This window comes from Eschrichtius robustus, chromosome 11 (assembly GCF_028021215.1).
Source record: "Eschrichtius robustus isolate mEscRob2 chromosome 11, mEscRob2.pri, whole genome shotgun sequence".
NCBI lineage: Eukaryota > Metazoa > Chordata > Mammalia > Artiodactyla > Eschrichtiidae > Eschrichtius > Eschrichtius robustus.
The window spans coordinates 62,551,040-62,569,235 of record NC_090834.1 but is presented as its reverse complement, the minus strand read 5'-3'; the positions used below and the strand labels follow the sequence as shown (position 1 = coordinate 62,569,235).

The following is an 18,196-nucleotide window of genomic DNA, read 5'->3' as shown; positions in this document are numbered from 1 at the left end:
TGATCTGGTGTAAGAGGCCCTACGATTGAGAGGGTGAGACCCTCATCACTAGAGGGTGCAGGCAAGGACAGGAAGGCCACATCAGGAAGCGGGGACTCCTGCAAGGGGGGCAGGAGCAGGCCAGGCTGAGCAGTCTTCCACTGTGCACCACGGAGCCTGGAGTCATAGAAAGGGGCTATGAGGGGACAGGGTAGCCAGTCAGGCTCCATCCTCGCCCCAAACCTGCCCAGCCTTCACCTGTTACACATATGTGAGGCTCTGTCCGCCCTTAGTTTTTCTCCCTCCGGGCTTTAAAGACTTTGTACACCTTGCGAGCCCAGGATGCTAAGACTGCAGATGCCCACAATTCCAAATATCAAAGACCCCCAGGACACAGGAAGCCAGGTTTGGCAGCTCACCTGCCACTCTGCCCTAAGGAACAGCCCCAAATTGCAAGGAATAATTGCCTACAAATTCTGTGAGCATGGAATGAATTTTGGGTCCTCTAGCTACAAAGGGCCGGACTCCTGACCATGGGAGTCTGGCCTCTCCCAGACGTTGGCTAAGTTCAGACTGAGGATCTGAGAGTGGGGCCTGGTACCCTGGGGTGAAGATAGGACCCTTGCTCTACCCAGAAAGTCTCCTGAATTCAGATGTTAGTACCAGGAGGGCCATGGAGGGCCAAGGAGGACACCTGATGGGGAAACAGGCCCAGAGGGGCAGCTCCTAATCAGAGTCATGGAGCCAGCTGGACCTGCTCAGGTATTCTGCCTTCTAGGCAGGAACCCAGGCCTCCACTCCTCGACTGGGGTTTTTGCCTCCTTAGCCTTTGTGAACTTCCTATGGACAGGGCCCTGCCTCCTGCCCTTGTTCACCCACTCCCAACCCCCAGAGACAAGCAAATAGACAGACGGACACACAGACACACACTCCATCCTAATGATGGAGTTAAAGGAAATAGAAATTACTCCTACATGCAGGAAGTGGCCACTAGAGGGTGCAGTGGCACCAGGAAACTTCAGTCCGGGCTATAAGCCAGGCTCCCGGGGGACCCCAGTGCCGCTCCCAGTTGTGTGAACCCGGGAAAGGCACAATAAACTTTGTGTGCTTTCACCAATCAAACCTCAAAACACCACAGCTCTGGCTTGGCTTTGAAGGCCCCTTTACTTTAAGCCCCTCTCTGGGTGAAGAAAACCTCCCAGACCCTCCCCACGGCGGCTCCCCTAGCATATACTTGGCATGGATCCAGCCAGTGGCCCCCTCCCTTCTCTGAGTCTTAGTTTCTCTGCTTGAAAACAGGACACAAATGCCCCGGAGCACTTGAGCAGGGATCAAACGAGAGCATGTGAGCAAGCACCCAGCGCAGTGCCCAACAGTAACAGTGACCAGGACACCTCTCTCTGCACAGTTCTTCCTTCTCCAAGAAGCCTTCCCAGATCAGGCTGACTTGTCCAAGTGCTGCAATAAAGCTCCATGACACCCCACGTATCCAGCCATACCTGGGGATGCTCCTCCAAGCTGGGCACCCCAGCAAATGGCAGGAAGGGAGGGCATATGTAAAGGAGGTTAAATGGCGTGTCCACAGAATTAGGAGGAAACTCAAGAAAACAAGGAGTACAAGGAGCTAGGAGGGGAGAAAACAGTTCTGGGGAGGAGGGAGGGTGAGTAGGATGTGGCCTGAGAAGTGTCTCCAGGATCGGGTGACATTTGGCAGGAGCAGTGTGAAAGGGGAAGACGGGAGCACCAGCGCCAGGCCCAGGGCAGCTGCTGCATCCCCCAGAACGAGTTCTTCATTCTAGACTTCCCATTTCCTCCACATGCTACCTCCTGACTTGAGAAAGGCACTCTGCTCTCCCAGTATCTCACCAGGCCCCAAACTGAACTCCAGACTTCCTCCCAAACTCCCTCCTGTGGCGAGGGCCCAGATCAGGGACTGCACCACCATCTACCCAAGATGGGAACCTGGATGCCATGAGCCTCCTCTCTCCCTCTCTGCTCATGCCCAGGCCGTCCCCAAGTCCCATCCATTCTAGCGCTGACCTCTCACTCCAATCTGCCTACTTCTCTCCAGTCTCACTAGCACAGCCTGAGTGGGGGCCTCCCACCTGGCCCTGCGCCCTCTCACTGGTCTCCCAGCCTCCTCCCCCATCAACCTTACCAGCAGCCGGGGTCATCCTTTCCGTACTCAGCTTTCATCCGATCGCTCTGCTTAAAAACTCCCTGGGATCCCCGCCTGGCCTTCACAGCATGTTCCACCAGCGCCATCCATGAGCCCACCCTCACTCACACAACAGTTCAGCCACTCTGTCTGCTCAGAGCACCTGAGGACGGTGCTTCCCACCTCTGAGCTTTGCACATGCTGTTCCCTCCACCAAGGTGTCTTTCTTACCCTAGTGGCAAAGGCCACAGACTCCCCCTCAACCCTCTAGATCCTCTGCTCATGTTCCTCCATTCTGGACGGCATCCACTCACCTCACCAGCAGGCGGGGGGGCCCAGTGCGAGGGGGCACGGGCGGAATGCTGAGCTCTGTCAAATGCCGCTTGGCAGGCAGCGGGGGCAGCACAGGGTCTGGGGCAGACGTGGATGGGGTGGAGAAGCAGGTGGGTGGAAGGCAGCTCCTCCGTGGTGGGATGGGTGGGGCAGTGGGTAGCCCCTCGTCCTCTCCAGCCGTGGGCAGTGGCTCCGGTGGAGTGGTGGGCACAGGCAGTGAGCGGAAGACATGACGCTTCATGGGCACGGGCCGTGGGGTTAGGCGGGGTGCAGGGGCTGGGGGCGTGTGGGCTCGGAGCAGGCCAGCCAGGATGCGGCGGCGGTGGCCTGGGAGCAGCATGCCCATGTCCACCAGGCGGGCATCGCTGAGGCCTTGGCACTCTGTGGCCCACACCAGTCCGTGCTGCTCAAAGAGCCTGGTGTACTGCTCCAGGTGCAGTGCCCGCAGCCACTCGGCCACCGATAGGGCCCCATCCCCGGCCTCTGCCATGGTTCCTGTCAGCAGAAGCCAGCCAGCAGGACTCTGTCCAGACCTGGAAGAGATACATGGGCACAGGTCAGAGGCATGGTTGCCCAGGTATAGGTCCCCAGTCAACAATTTTCTGTGGCTTTCCCATGCCATGGGGTAAGCTCGGTGTTTAAGCCCTCTCCCCTGTGTCCCATGTGCCAGGCAAGGCCAGGTACTGCCTGGTCTCTGAACACGCAGGCTTCTCCCACTGCCTGAAACCTGACACCCCACCCCTGTGGCCTCCTAGCATCCAGCTCCTCTAGGAAGCCCTCCAGAACCTTCAGAGTTGGTACTACCCTAACCCCCATCCACAGCCTTGGCCACTGCTGTGGCTATGTCTGCACACACATTCCCTCCCGCCCGCTGCAAGACCCAGGCAAGGACCCAATTCCTTCTGAGGTGCCAGTTTCCAGCTGAGGGCCAGGTCCAGGGGTTAGCAAGTATAGGTGGGATTGAGGGATACCACTGCTGGTGCCCCTGCAGGCCCAGTCTGTGGGTTGAGCCTTACCCCCACCTCCATGCCCCTGGAGGAAGCAGAATACTCCAGGAGATGAGGCAACCCAGCATCACACAGCCTCTGGGGTCCTGGTCCTATGAGTGAGCAAACCCTCCCACCCCCGAGGAGGGGCAGGGGGGAATGTATAGGAAAGGCCATTCATTCATTTGTTCTTTCAAAATAGCCTTGCACTAGGCAATGGGGACTAAGGTCCCCTACCAATACTCAAGAACTCCTGACCTGGCAAGAGTCAAGGAACAGATGATGCAAGGCAGTGATTAACAGATCAAAAGAAAAAAGTTATCTGTTCATCTCCACAGATACTAAAGAGGCATATGATAAAACCCAATATCCAGCATACTTAAACAAAAATTGCAGTATCAGTAAAATAGAAATGGATCAACACTTCCTTAAAATAAAAACCAGCACTTTGCTTAATGGAAAAACAGTAGAAAAACTTCCATCATCATAAAAGTCTAGACAACAAAAAAATACCATTGGTATAAAAATTGGGAAAGAAGAGTTAATCTATTACTTAACAATAATATGAGTTTTGAGTTGGAAAACCTGAGAAGCTCAGCTGAGAAACTATTACAAACAATAAAAGAATTTAGTGAGATAGCTGGGTTCAAAATTAATATAATAGAATCGATATTTATAAGCAATAACCAGGTAGAAACCAGGATGAAAGACCTCATTTATAATAGCATCACAAAATAAAAACCACCAAGAATAAACTTAATAAGAAATGTGCAGGATCGGGCTTCCCTGGTGGTGCAGTGGTTAAGAATCCGCCTGCCAATGCAGGGGACGTGGGTTCGAGCCCTGGTCTGGGAAGATCCCACATGCCGCAGAGCATCTAGGCCCGTGCGCCACAACTACTGAGCCTGCGCTCTAGAGCCCGTGAGCCACAACTGCTGAGCCCATGTGCCACAACTACTGAAGCCCGTGCGTCTAGAGCCCGTGCTCCACAAGAAAAGCAAGAGAAGCTCCGCGACGAGAAGCCTGCGCACCACAACAAAGAGTAGCCCCCACTCACGGCAACTAGAGAAAGCCCCCACACAGCAACGAAGACCCAGTGCAGCCAAAAATAAATAAAAAAATAAAATTAAAAGGATTTATAGTGAGAAAAATGTGGAATGTTATTAAGGGGCAAAAAGAAGAGCTGGACAGATAGAAAGACATAATATTCTCCTGGATAGAGAACATCATAAAGATATTAATTCTCAGTTAATTTATAAATATGCACTATCCTGCTAAGCACACACAAAGAATTGGGGCGGGGGGGCGGTGGCTAGACAAGTTTATTTGAAAGTTCATGTGGAAAAACAAACAAGCAGGAAGAGCCAGGAAAATTCTGGAAGTGAGGGAGTGGGGCAAAGGAAGGGTAAAGAGTGAGAATCAGCCTCACCACATATTAAAACATAAAACCATGGCAATTAAAACAGTACAGGTTACCAGCACTTGAACAGACAGATCAATTAAACAGAACAGAAAGTTCAAAAATAGACCCAAATAAATCTAACGATTTAGTATACAACAAAAGTAACATCTCAAACTAGTGGGGAAGAGATGGATTATTAAATTGTCGGGACAGCTGTGGAGCAAGCTACAAAGCTGGACCTCTACACCTTACAACAGGATAAATTACAGACAAATCAAAGATTTCATTATAATAAATAAAACCATGAAAGAACTTAAAAAACCCTTGTCTCAGAGAGGCAAAAGCCTTCTGGAAATGATACAAATCCAGAAGGATAAAGAAAAGAGTGAAATATACAACTACATATATCAACTATATACAAATCAAACACTCCTGCATGATTAAAAAAAAAAAAAAAAGGCATAAGCAAGGCCAAAAGATAAATGACAAACTAGGGGCTGTCACTCATACCCCAAACAGATTAATTTTCCTAAAAAGTGAAAAGCACCTAGAAATAAGACACAGACCAGTAACCTAACAGAAAAATAGGCAAAGAATATGAACAGAGAAATTCACAGAAAGAAAAGTATAAATGGTTCTTAAACACAGGAAAAGGAACTTAACCTCCCCACACTAAGTGGTGACAGGGTGAGGCATTCCCCTCCCTGGCCGGGCCAGTGCCTCTGGGAAGGGCAATGCCACCACAGATTTGAAACCCCGATGCTTCTGTGCCCTTTGATCCAGCCACCCATGGGCACTTACCCTGCAGTCTTCCTGATGCACGTCCAAAGTGACGTGCATAGGTTATTGGTTACAGCATTGTGTATAACAACAAAAGGTTGGAAGTAACCAAAATACCCATAAATCGGGGAATGGTTAACTAAATTATAGTGTAGTCATTCGGGAGAATACTGAGCCACAGAAAATGAGGAAACGTTTTACATATTAGTGTGAGATGACCTCCAAGATGTGTTGCTAAATGACTAAAGAAAAATGAGGAAACTCTGTAAAAAAAGGAGGAAACTCCTTACATGTTGATGAGGGATGACCTCCAGTATGTATTAAGTGACCAAAGAAAGGTTCAAAACAGTACAGAGAACATTCTGCCTTTCACATGGGAAAAAAAAAAGGGGGTGGGGGGAGAGGATAGATCAGTATGTGTCTACCACTAAATGCATAAGATACCTCTGAAAAGATACATAGGAGACAGGTGACGCTGGTTGCCTGTAAGGAGGAAAACTGAGGGTTGAGGGCGACAGGAGCAAGCAGAAGCAGAGCCAGACTTCACAGGGCCTGAAGCTTACCCAATTTGGATGCCCTCTTTCAGAAAAAGAATACAAGAGTATCTTATCATGTTCCAATACATACAAATATCAAATCATTATGTTGTACACCTGAAACTAATATAATGTTATTTGTGAATTACATCTCAATTAAAAAAAATTTTTTTTAATTAAAAAAAAAAAGAACATCTTACTTTTGTAAGAATTTACAAAAACACTAAAAGGCTCCTGAGGGACTTCCCTGGTGGTCCAATGGTTAAGAATCTGTCTTTCAATGCAGGGGACGTGGGTTCGATCCCTGGTCAGGGAACTAAAATCCCACATGACACGGGGCAACTCTAGAGCCCGCGTACCACAACTAGAGAGCCCACGTGCTGCAACTACTGAGCCCATGCGTAAAACTAGAGAGAAGCCCGCACGACGCAACAAAGAGCCTGTGTGCCGCAACTAAGACCCGCCACAGCCAAATAAATAGATATATTTTTTAAAAAATAAAAAATAAAAGGCTCCTGAGGGTCCCAGAGGAAGACACGAATGAACAGAAATACATTTGATGTTCTTAAGTAAGCTGGCTCTCAACATTATAATGACATCAGTTCTTCCAGGGTTAAGCTAAAGCTAACACAATCCCAACTAAAATTACCCACAGGCAGATTCTAAAGTTCATATTCAATGATATAAAGATTTATTGTTGGGTGGGAAAGCAAGGTGCAGAACACTGTTTTATTACGTAAAAATCTGGGTTAAAGAAAAAGAAAACATATACATATACACATATGCACACATTATACACAGAATACTCCGATGGGTATACAAGAAACTGCCTTTGGGGAGGAGACCCGCAGCTGGCAGGACAAGAGAGGGAGGGTTACCTTTCACTGTATCCTCTGTATCTTTTTAATTTTATACCATTTTCCAACAAATTACAATTTAAAAGATAACACGATCATCTGGGAGTAAGAAAGAGACCATAACTCACTAGGCATGGAAGGAAATCAAGTAAGCAGGTACACACCCCACCTGACCCACTGGTCCCTCCCTGCCTGGCCCCATCCCTTCAAAGCCCACTCGGGAGGCTCTTGAAAAGGTCTCTGGCCTCACCCTCTCTCTGCCTCTCAATCTCAGTTTCAAAATGGAAAACGTGACCTTAGGTCTCACCTTCATGAAGCCTCCTCCACCTCAATGTTGGGACTTAGCCTGCCACACTCAGCCCAGCGCCCCCCATCCCTCCCTGACTCACCACCAGCTGGGCTGCCCAGAATGCCGGGGTCCCCCGGAGGCGGCAGCTACTCTGAACGGCTCCTCATCTTGGCCTGAGGTGGAAGCTGCAAGGACAGGGGTGAATGAGAAAGCCTATGAGGCAAGGCCACACTGGGCAGCTGGATGCCAGGAGGAAGAAGAGGAAGGAGGAAGGGGGAGGGGGCGAGGGACGGGGAAAAGGAAAGAGATGTAAGAAAGCGAGAGACGGAGAAGAGGGTAGAGAAAGAGAAGGAAGAGAGGGAAGGGTTCAGGGAGCCTAATGGAAACCAGGCTATGGTTAAAGGGAGGAAGCCTTCCAGCGGGGGTGAGGAGGGGGTGAGGAGGCAGACCGATGACAGGCCTGCCCAGAGGTGGAGGCCACACCAGTGGGAGAGGGGAGTCAGGACACCCCGTTCTCTGGCCCTCCCCCAGGACCAGTGGCTGTAGCAGGGATGTCGGGCCTGGCCAGGAGGCTGGACTGCCCCCAGGGAAGACATGGGGAGGGGGTAGACGCAGCTGCATGACTGAGGCAGGGCCCCCACAATGCAGAGCCTGTCAGGAGGAACCTGGGGAGACCCAGGGAGACAGGGCCCTCTCCACTAAGCCTGAGAGCGGGGTGGGGGGGGTGGAGGGGTGAGGCAAGGGCGTGAGACCCCAGGGGCCCTGCTCCTAAATGTGTATGGGGACCAAAAGGAGGTGTTTCCAGGCAGGAGAAAGAAGTGGCCATCCCTGAGGGCAGGCCACCAACAAGCTCAGATGGCCGGGGCTCTGTTCGGGGGGGTGAGTCGAAGGGCCAGGTCTTGGGCAGAGCCACGTTTCCTGCTACTAGGGCAGGGTCAACCACAAACTGCTGGTCTCTGCAGGATGACTTTAGGGGGTACGGGTGAACATGTAAAATTAACTAGTTAGGTATTTATCTTAAGTAGACTTCACAGTTATTTCTTAGGATGGGGCTAAAATAGGTATGGTTCAAAAGTGAATATTTCAAAAATAAATCTTAAGTAATTAGTACTTCATAAAGAGTTGGCAAAAAATGGCAGTGCTACTCAAATGATGATTTTTTAAAAAGAATTTAATAAGACAATGTAAATAGTCTTTTACTATGTGCCAGGCACCTAAAGCACTTTTTATTAACTTGTTTAAGTCTCATAGCAACCCTATGAGGTACATACCTCACAATTTAAGATGAAGAAACTGAGGCACAGAGAGGTTAAGTAATTTGCCCAAAGTCACACAGTTGAGAAGGGGCAATTTGAATATAGTCTATACCTGCTTTGCCCAATACAGTAACTAGTAGTAGACACATATAACTACTGAAACTCCAAAAGTGGCCACATAATGAAGTGTGCTCTATACAATACACGCTGGATTCTGAAGTCTTAGTACAAAGAAATAAGAATGTAAAATATCTCAATAATTTTTTCTATTTATTACATAATGAAATTATAGTATTTTGGATATTTGGATAAAATATACTATTAAAATTAATTTCACCTGTTTCTTTTTAATGTGACTACTAGAAAATTTCAAATTGCACTTGTGGCTCGCATTACATTTCTACTGGACGGTGCAGCTCCAGACTCTTAACCAGTTTGCTCACTGCCTCTCGACAGTGACAACAAGCTCTAACTGAGCAGCTGCTACAGGTCAGGCAGTATTCTCAAGATTCAACATGGAATGATGGATGATGGCCCAACCAGGCTACTGGAATGATGAGGGCTGGGAAACAGGAAACCACCTCTGTCCCTGAGAAGGGCCCAGCCCCTTCTTGGGCCTCTCTCAAGTTCCTAATCCTACACTAAAGGCTTCAGGCCAAGGTCAGACTCGGGACTCCGCACTGACACCCCTCTAGGACAACCTCATTCAAGGCATTAGGAGCACGAGCCAGACCTCAGACGTGTACCCACCCTCCAGGAATCTCAGGCTGGAGGGTGTCAGATACCACCCAGCCGGCGAAAACAGCCCACACGGCCCTCACCAGGCGGGGGTCAGGGAAGGCTTCCTGGAGGAGGCAGCTGCTTGAAAAAAGAAGTTTGGAGCAGTGCCCTGCTAAGCCATGCTAGAGCCTGAGACAAAGAAAAGAAATCAGCGATACTGAATCTCTTTATTTAAATTTTTGATATTTTGGTTATCTTGGATTTTTTTTCATTAATTTTGATTTTTAAAAAAATATTGTTTAGGGCTTCCCTGGTGGTGCAGTGGTTAAGAATCCGCCTGCCAAGGCAGGGGACACGGGTTCGAGCCCTGGTCCGGGAAGATCCCACATGCCGCGGAGCAACTAAGCCTGTGCACCACAACTACTGAGCCTGGGCTCTAGAGCCCACAAGCCACAACTACTGAGCTCACACGCCGCAGCTACTGAAGCCTGCGCACCTAGAGCCCGTGGTCCGCAACAAGAGAAGCCACCACAATGAGAACCCCGCGCACCGCAATGAAGAGCAGCCCCCGCTCACTGCAACTATAAGAAAGCCTGTGCACAGTAACAAAGACCCAGCGCAGCCAAAAAAAAAAAAAATTTTTTTTAAAAATATTTCTTGAAATTATTATTTACCTTGATTACTGAGCTTTTTGGTCACCCCCTCCCTCATATTTTGCACTCATTTATTTTGTCTCACTTGCTCCACCCTAATCCTGGCCGAGTTTGGAGGTTTAAGCCCTTCGGCTGCTAAGACACATCACTGAATCTCCACCCACAAGGAAGCAGGGACCAGCAGAGGAGAGTGTCATCCTGTTGAGACAGCAATGGCCACAAGTTGGGGGGTTCCCCTCCCCCCCAACCCCAAGGGCCCAGCTCAGGCCTCACCATCACACCAGCCCACCCTGTCCCTGCTTCTACCCTGTCTCCCTCCAGCCCCTCTCCACTGGGCCAACCACCGTCCCACGCCTGCTCAAAGCCCCTTCCATGGTTCCCAGTGTCCTCAAGTCCAGCTCCTCCGACCATCCTTTGACTGGCTCCAGCCCTGCCGTTCACAGATGAAGAAACAAACACCCACAGGGAGGAAGTGACTTGCCCAAGTTGTCAGGACATGCCCCAAGCCCCGGCCGGGCTCAGCTGGCCCACCACTCCCTCCATTTCACTTTTTGCACCAGGCACCAGCTTGACACGTGGAAGCCCCCCAAACTGTCTGTTGTCAATGAGTAAATGAACCACATCCTCCCACCTTCAGGTGCTGATTCCAGGCTGCCTCCTCCAGAAAGTCCTCCCTGACTGCCCCTTTGGGCTCCTAAGCCTCAGAGGCTGAGTCATGCAGCTCAGTGCTGCTCCTGCTCTGTTCCTGGTTGTCCCATTTGTGGGGGGTCCATCTCCACGCAACCCCCAACCTGGCCTGGGGTATCCTGAGAGCCTGTACCCCTTCTTGTCTCCCCTGCCCTCACAGTAGAGCCCAGGACCTGGCTGTGCTCACAAGGGCACTCAGTCCAGGGGTAAGTAAGGGTTGTCTGGAATCTCCCTAATCCTTGCCAACCAGTCCTTCTGCAGGTCTGGCCTGAGTCCCTCTTGCTGGAGCCAAAACTTTCATCCTTCTGTGCTTTAACTACCTTTCCAACACCCAAGGGCAGAGTTTAAATCTCATCGCCCCTTCTCTGTCCCAGCGCAGCATCTCTCTCGCACCATCCCTGCCCACTACTGACTAGGGACACCAGTACTGCCAGTCCAGCAGAAAGGCAGCCCTGAGCTTTAGCTAAGGACAAGCACACTCTCACTTCTTTGGTTTCCTAAATATCCACTGCATGCCCAGCCTCCGCCAGATTTCCACGTTCACCTGAATCATCCCCGGTACAGTCCCAAGGTCTGGGATTTTTATCCCATTTCATGGAGGCTGTGTGAAGTGGAAACTTGCCCAGGTCACTTGCTAGAGCCAACAGGGCCTTCAGAGGATGTGACTGTCTGTCTGGCAGAGGCAGTGAGGCTTCCGGAGGGCACTCCTGAGCTGGGCCTTGGAGCATAAGTAGGAGGTTGCACTTCTAGGCAAAGGGAACTGAGTGTGCAGGGCCCGGGGATGGAGAAAAGGAGCTGGCAGATCCAGAGATGGGGAGAGTTCAGTGGGGCAGGAACAGAAGATGTGAAAGGACAGTAGTGACACCCAGAGAGGTTTAGGGATCTGCCCTTGGTCGCCCATGTGGGTGTGAGCCTCCTCTGCATTCTTATTTGCATGAATGAGTCAGGCCTGGATCCGGTAGCCTTGATGGTCCTAACTCCTTCCCCACTCAGCTCTGGAGTCCCCTCAGCGAGGACCCTTCCCCAACTGCATCTTCAAAGCCCCCTCTCTGCACAGAGCTGTGCTCTGGATTCAAGGGAAGGCCCAACGGTGGGGGGAGCGGAAGGGGAGGAAGGCAGGCCTGGAGCTTCAGACCTGCGGCCTGTGCTCGTCCACCCCCCGACCCCCTCCTCCCCCTCACAGCACTCCACCCCATCCTAGGCAAGCTGGGCAGGGACCCCAGCGCCCAGACCTCAGGAAAGCCCTGAGAGCTCTCCACACAGGAACTAAGAGCACTACATATCCAGCTAGGCCTGGGTCTACTATGCACACCCCACCCATACTACAAATGCATACCTCACACAGCCTCCAGGTTCACACACCGCCCACCCCGCCGAGCAGCACACGCACAGCCTTCAGTCCCCATACTCACTACCAACAACCGGACTGCGTACAACTGCCCAGAGCCCCATGCTGCCCACGCCCCTTGAGCCCAGTCCCCCCAGCCCAATCACCAGGTCATACCTGGGGGCAGGGCCACCCTCGTTTGCTGCCCTCCTGGCTGTTCTCAGGGCTCTGTTAACACAGGCAAGAGGACTTGGAGACACTTCCCTCAGATATGAGGAACTAGGTGGGGGCTGGGTGCCTGACCCAGAGGGCACAGAAGTGGCCCCCGCCCCTCCGCAGAAGCCAGCTCCCTCCAGCCCTGCCAGGCAAGGCAGCAGGTGCAGCCCTCAGGCAGGCAGCTGACTATAACCCCCGGACCGAGAAGCCTATTTTCTGTCTCTCAGGGACTGGTGGCCACGGCATACGGGTGCCAAGGAGGCACACTGGGGTCTCCTGCCCTAACCCCGGCCCCGGACCTCCGCCCCGTCACTTGCCCAGGCACCAGATTTCTGCCCCATCCCATCTGTGATGTGGCCTGACAGGAGTGGTGAGGGCTGACAAGGAACAGCCCTCAGGGCAGAGGACTGACTGAGTCCAGGCCCCAGGGCTTGCCTCAGCCATCTGGTAGGGAACTGGGGGCCACTGGCTCCAGGCCAGAACCCCATCCCCCCAGGACGCCAGGCAAGACCAGGTTCCAGTCCTGGCTCCATCACTTCTTGCCTGAAGCCCTGGGCAAGTCATGTCACATTCTGAGCCTCAGTTTCCCCCTCCACAGAACAGAGCTGTCACCCAGATGACCGTGACACATGACCATGTGTGTACTAGAGGCCACACTCATTCGGCATCTGCTCACTCCTCTGCTGCTAAGACAGACACTTCCTGTTCCGAGCCCCAAGGCCTTGGCCGGGCCCGTCCAGAGGGGCCCTTGGTGCTGGCCCTGTAGCCAGGCTCTAGTCTGGATGCCTTCAGCACCCTGGAATTCTCAGTTCCCCAGATACCAGTGACCCCCACACCCTGCCTCCAGCCACATACCCCAGCAAGGCTCCAGGCTGGATACACCACAGCCTCCTGGACCTTTCCTGGGGGGGCCCCAGGCACTGCACATGACCCGCCCCACAGTGGACTCACCCACTCCCCTCTCCTGGGGAAAGCAGGGCTGCCTCCAACCTAGGTGGGACCATTCAGCAAATTAGAAAAAAATGCCTCTTGCTTCAGGAGCCCCATAGCAGGGCATGCAGCTCAGCAAAGAGGACAGGCTGAGTTTCAGTCCTCCTCTCCCGGCTCTCCCTGCCCCCAGCCAGGTACCCTTGGGCAGTGCGCAACACGCACATCTGCACCCAGTGGAGTAGGTGAGAGGTAGGATATTGTAACAACCTCCTTAGGGCAGCCCCCTCAGCATTGCCCTAATAAAATGTACAACTAGTTTTTATTAATGATCAATGGACATTTAAGACTAAAGGACAGTAGACAGCCCTGACCTAAATTTCAGGCCTACCCCTAATTCCCACCCCAAATCTTGAAAGACTAATCACTTTCTACAACCTCCATGTCTGTACTGTTTAAAGTTTTTACAGTTGCATATCACTTTCATAATTAGAATGAAAAATGATAAAAGCATTTTAAGTCTATCAGAAATGAGTTTGTCCCAGTTTCTTCCCCAAAACCATCATTATAAAGTAGCGTTATGATTTTCAATATAACATGCACAATATAACATGCATAACATGTATGTTCAATATAACATACAAAGAGAACTATCGTAAATGAAACTGATTTCCTCGGCCATCTGGACTGGAGGATGAGAAACTGAGCCCCAAAGCTCACCCCCTCCCTCACTGTCTTATCCTCCCGAAGGTCTAAGACACAGTTTATCAAATGACTCCCCCTCCTCCCCACCAACCACAGATCCGGAGGCCAGACTGAAGCCCACAGACTTTCAAATGAGAAATGGATTGAGGGTCACTATGAACATGAGATGCCAGGGTCCCTGTGGCTTGTCCTCTAAACAGCATCTGACTCCACCCTAGCCCTGCCCCTCACCCACGTTCCCCCAAACCTCACCGGGGGCCCCCCTCATGCCCAAGCCCCTCTCCACCCTGGAGAGGATGAAGTGTGAATGTCTGAAGTACCTCAACTCACAATAAATGAAGCTGATAGTTAAAAGGTTTGGTTTTCAGGCCCTGTCAAAAAGTCTGTGACGGATAAACAACAAGGTCCTACTGCATAGCACAAGGAACTATATTCAATATCCTGTGATAAACCATAATGGAGCGACTTCCCTGGTGGTGCAGTGGTTAAGAATCCGCCTGCCAAGGCAGGGGACACGGGTTCGAGCCCTGGTCTGGGAAGATCCCACATGCCGCGGAGCAACTAAGCCTGTGCGCCACAACTACTGAGCCTGCGCTCTAGAGCCCGCGAGCCACAACTACTGAGCCCATGTGCCACAAGTACTGAAACCCGCGCACCTAGAGCCCGTGCTCCACAAGAGAAGCCACTGCAATGAAGAGTAGCCCCCGCTCGCCGCAACTAGAGAAAGCCCGCGTGCAGCAATGAAGACCCAACGCAGCCATAAATAAATAAATAAATAAGCATTTCTAAAAAATAAATAAAATGGTTACAATGGTCAATTTTATAAAAAAAAAAAACCATAATGGAAAAGAATATGAAAAAGAATATATATGCATAACTGAATCACTTTGCTGTACAGCAGAAATTAACACAACATTGTAAATCAACTATAATTCAATTAAAAAAAAAAAAAAGTCCAAGACACACTGACCTCCTTGGCCCTACCAGTATCCCCACCTCCAAACGGATCACTCTGGACCACGCCCTCCCCTTCCTCTAACTGCCTCCTCATCACCTCGCTTTTGACTCATCCCTCCTCTCCATCCCCACTGCCCCTCCCCAGCCTGCCTGACCCCTGGGTCCTCCTCCCTGCCCTTCTGTCCCCCACACCTTCAACCAGAGCACCCTCTACCTGCTCCTCTAACCATCCTCCCCAACAAGACAGAGCTCCTCCAAACCTGAACCCCCCAGCCTGGACCCACATCCACCTGCCCTATGCCCCCAACCCTTCACTCTTCAGGTCCCAGCTCAGGCCCTTCTCACCTGGAAGGGGGGCCCAGCCAGCCGCACAGCACCTGTGGAGACCTGGTGCTCTCTCACCAGGAGAGCACGGTCTCTGGCCTGGCCCCCGGCCCCTCAGTCACAGACACGCCCTCCTGGGCTGGGGACTCCCCAGGCAGGGCAGGGAGCACCTCTCCCACCAAAGGTGCTGGGTGAGGGGGAGGCCTGAGGTACCACAGGGTGACTCCAGGATGATCCTCCTCTGTGACGACTGCCCCCCACGCGGGAGCTGGCATCGGGGGAGCTCTTAACACTGCAAATGAGGCAGAAACAGGAGGAAACAGGGCTAACCACAGGGAGGATGTGAGTGCACAGGGCACACAACGGACTCCCTGGCAGCAGGAGTGGACAGAGCCAGAGTCATGTCAGTCAGAGCCTCACCACACACCAGAGGGGTTGAGGACAGCCCTGGCCTGATGGGGGAGGGGAAGGGAAGGCTGCTTGACTCCATCCTCTCTGAGGCAACTGGGCACCTGATGTGCCTGCCCACCCAGAAGGAGAGACTGGGGTTCCTCTGCACCCAGAACTAGCAGCCCAGGAGAACAGGGACCTGACACTGCCCTCTCCCTAGGCAGCCCCTGCAATGGAAAGCCAGTGATCAGCAGGCCCCTTGCTGCTGGCACCTGAAAAGAGGAAGCTCCTGTGTTGGTGCGTGGAGGTGACCAGATGGGTGGGGCAGGGGCTGGAAAGGAAAGAGGGAGAGAGGGACACGGGGGACCAGCCCCATAGGCTCTGGCCTCCAGTTTGATGTGGGACCTCAGCCTCCCCAACTCTATAATCAGACAACAGAAAGGAAAGACTCTCCTCTCTCGCTCACAGGGAACATTCTAACCCACTTATCTGACCCTGTCATCCCTGCTTAAAAAGACAAAAGGCCATGGTTATGGAGTGCTTCCCATCTACCAGGCGCTGTGCCAAACCTGCTACATGGATTGTTTCATATAATCCTCATGACAATCTGGAAAGTGGATGGTTTTAGCCGACTTTACAGATGAGGAAGAAACTGAGTCTCAGAGAGGTTCAGTAACTTGCCCAAGATCACACAGGAGCCCCTCCTTCCACTCCGTCTCCTCAGAGGGGAGAGTGTGGAGACCAGGAGCAGGGAAGTCAGGCAGGAGAGGGGAGGGAGGATGAGTGTGGGCTGAGAAGGGCCTTGAAGGCCACACTAAGACACTTAGCCTTACTGTCCAGACAAGAGGAAGCCATGAAGGGCAGCAGGGTACATGGGGCGGCAGGGAGGCAGGCAGACAGGGGTCCTACTGCTGTGAGACTTGAGAATTCACATAACTTCTCTGAGTCTCAGTTTCATCATCTGTAAAATGGGCTTGTGGGGAATAAATGTATGCCTTCAAAACAGATCCCAGGGACTTCCCTGGTAGCGCAGTGGGTAAGAATCCACCTGCCAATGCAGAAGACAGGGGTTTGATCCCTGGTCCGGGAAGATCCCACATGCCACGGAGCAACTAAGCCTGTGCGCCACAACTACTGAGCCTGCACTCTAGAGCCTGCGAGCCACAACTACTGAGCCTGAGTGCCACAATTACTGAAGCCTGCGCACCTACAGCCCATGCTCTGCAACAAGAGAAGCCACTGCAATGAGAAGCCGGTGCACCACGACGAAGAGTAGCCCCCGCTCGCCGCAACTAGAGAAAGCCCACGCGCAGCAACGAAGACCCAACGCAGCCAAAAATAAATAAATAAATAAGTAAAAAAAAAACAAAAAAAAAACAGATCCCAACCTACCAGTTCTCACCCTCCAGTGACTTCCAACCTCCCTCAGAGTAAAGTCAAAGCCAGGACAAGGCCCGCCAGGCCTGCATGGTCTGTCCCTGCCTTGCTGTTATTCCAACCCACTCTGAGTGCTCCTGCCTCAGGGCTGGGCCCTGGAGCTCCCTCTGCCTGAAATGCTCTTCCAGACACCTGCATGACTCACTCCCATACTTTTTCCAGCGCCTTCTCAAATGCACAGCACGGCCTTCCTTCCTGACCACTCTGCCTAAAGAAGTGTCCCCCATCCGTCCCTCTCTCCTGACCCCATGTCATTTTTCGACACCCCCCTTATTTCTAGCGGACACTGTATTATATGTTTATTTGTTCATTGTCAGTCTCCTCAACCAGAGGACGGGGCACTGTCTCATTCATGGCTCTATCCCCAGTGGCTAGAAGTGTCTGGCCACTGGGGGCATGGATGAAAGGACGTCTACAGAGGCATGGCTCGCCCTGGTCAGGAGCTTGAGACAGGGCCCGTGACACGGGTAGGGTGAGGGACGATTGGGTGAGGCAAGTGCCAAGGTTCAAGGTTCATGTCCAGAGGTCTAGGAGCGAAAGCTTCAACTCTGAGACTCCTTGGCACCCTCCGTGGCTGGGCCTGCCCCTTCTCTCCACCTCTGTGGCTACCCCTGCCACTTCCTGCTGTGCTAGCCTGATAAACACTGCTGGGGGCGCCCCTCACCCACACAGGGGAAGTCCTGTTCCCCGGAGCAGGTGAGAACCACCCCAGACTTCCAGAAATCTCTGAGACCAATCTCCCTCTCCCTGGCCTGCCTAACCCTTCCACGGCTCCCCATTACCCAGCGGGGCTCAAAGGGCCTCCATCCTCTGGGTCCCGCCACTTACTCCCCCTTTCCAGGTTCATTCCCTCCACTCTCACCGCTGGACACTTGACCTCCAGGACTTTGCTTATCATGTTCCCTCCGCCTGGAACATCTTTCTCTACCTTGCCCTTCACGTTCAAGTATCACCTGCTCTAGGCAGCAGTTTCTGACTCCCACGGTCACAGCCTGGGTCACACCGGTATGTCACTTATCTGTCGCTGTGTCACATATACACACACATTCTTTCTCGCCCCAGCCTTGGCTGGATGCTCCCTGAAGGCAGGACCGGGGTCTGATTTCCCTGCATCCCCAGCTACCAGCCCAGGGTTGGCAGACAGTGAATATCTACTGCTTGAATGAAATCTCCCAATTTTACACATGGAAAGCAAGGAGCCCAAGCAAGTGATGACTTGTCCAAGGTCACACTGCAATCAGTGGCCAAAGTGTGGCTAGAACCTGGCCTCTAGCCCC

The 18,196-nt window shown here is 52.1% G+C and overlaps 1 protein-coding gene across 2 annotated transcripts in view; it reads right to left on the bottom strand.

Moving 5' to 3' along the window:
* The window catches only part of ARAP1 (ArfGAP with RhoGAP domain, ankyrin repeat and PH domain 1), a 45,017-nt gene extending 37,520 nt beyond the window's left edge, over positions 1-7,497 (bottom strand). For both annotated transcript variants that reach the window (XM_068554245.1, XM_068554246.1), the window contains exons 1-2: positions 7,421-7,497; positions 2,452-3,003 (exon numbers count right to left, since the gene is read on the bottom strand). In XM_068554245.1, coding sequence (XP_068410346.1) covers positions 2,452-2,960 — 509 coding nt within the window. In that variant the 5' untranslated portion in view covers positions 2,961-3,003; positions 7,421-7,497. The remainder of the gene's footprint in view (positions 1-2,451; positions 3,004-7,420) is intronic.
* Between the last annotated feature and the right edge of the window lie 10,699 nt (positions 7,498-18,196).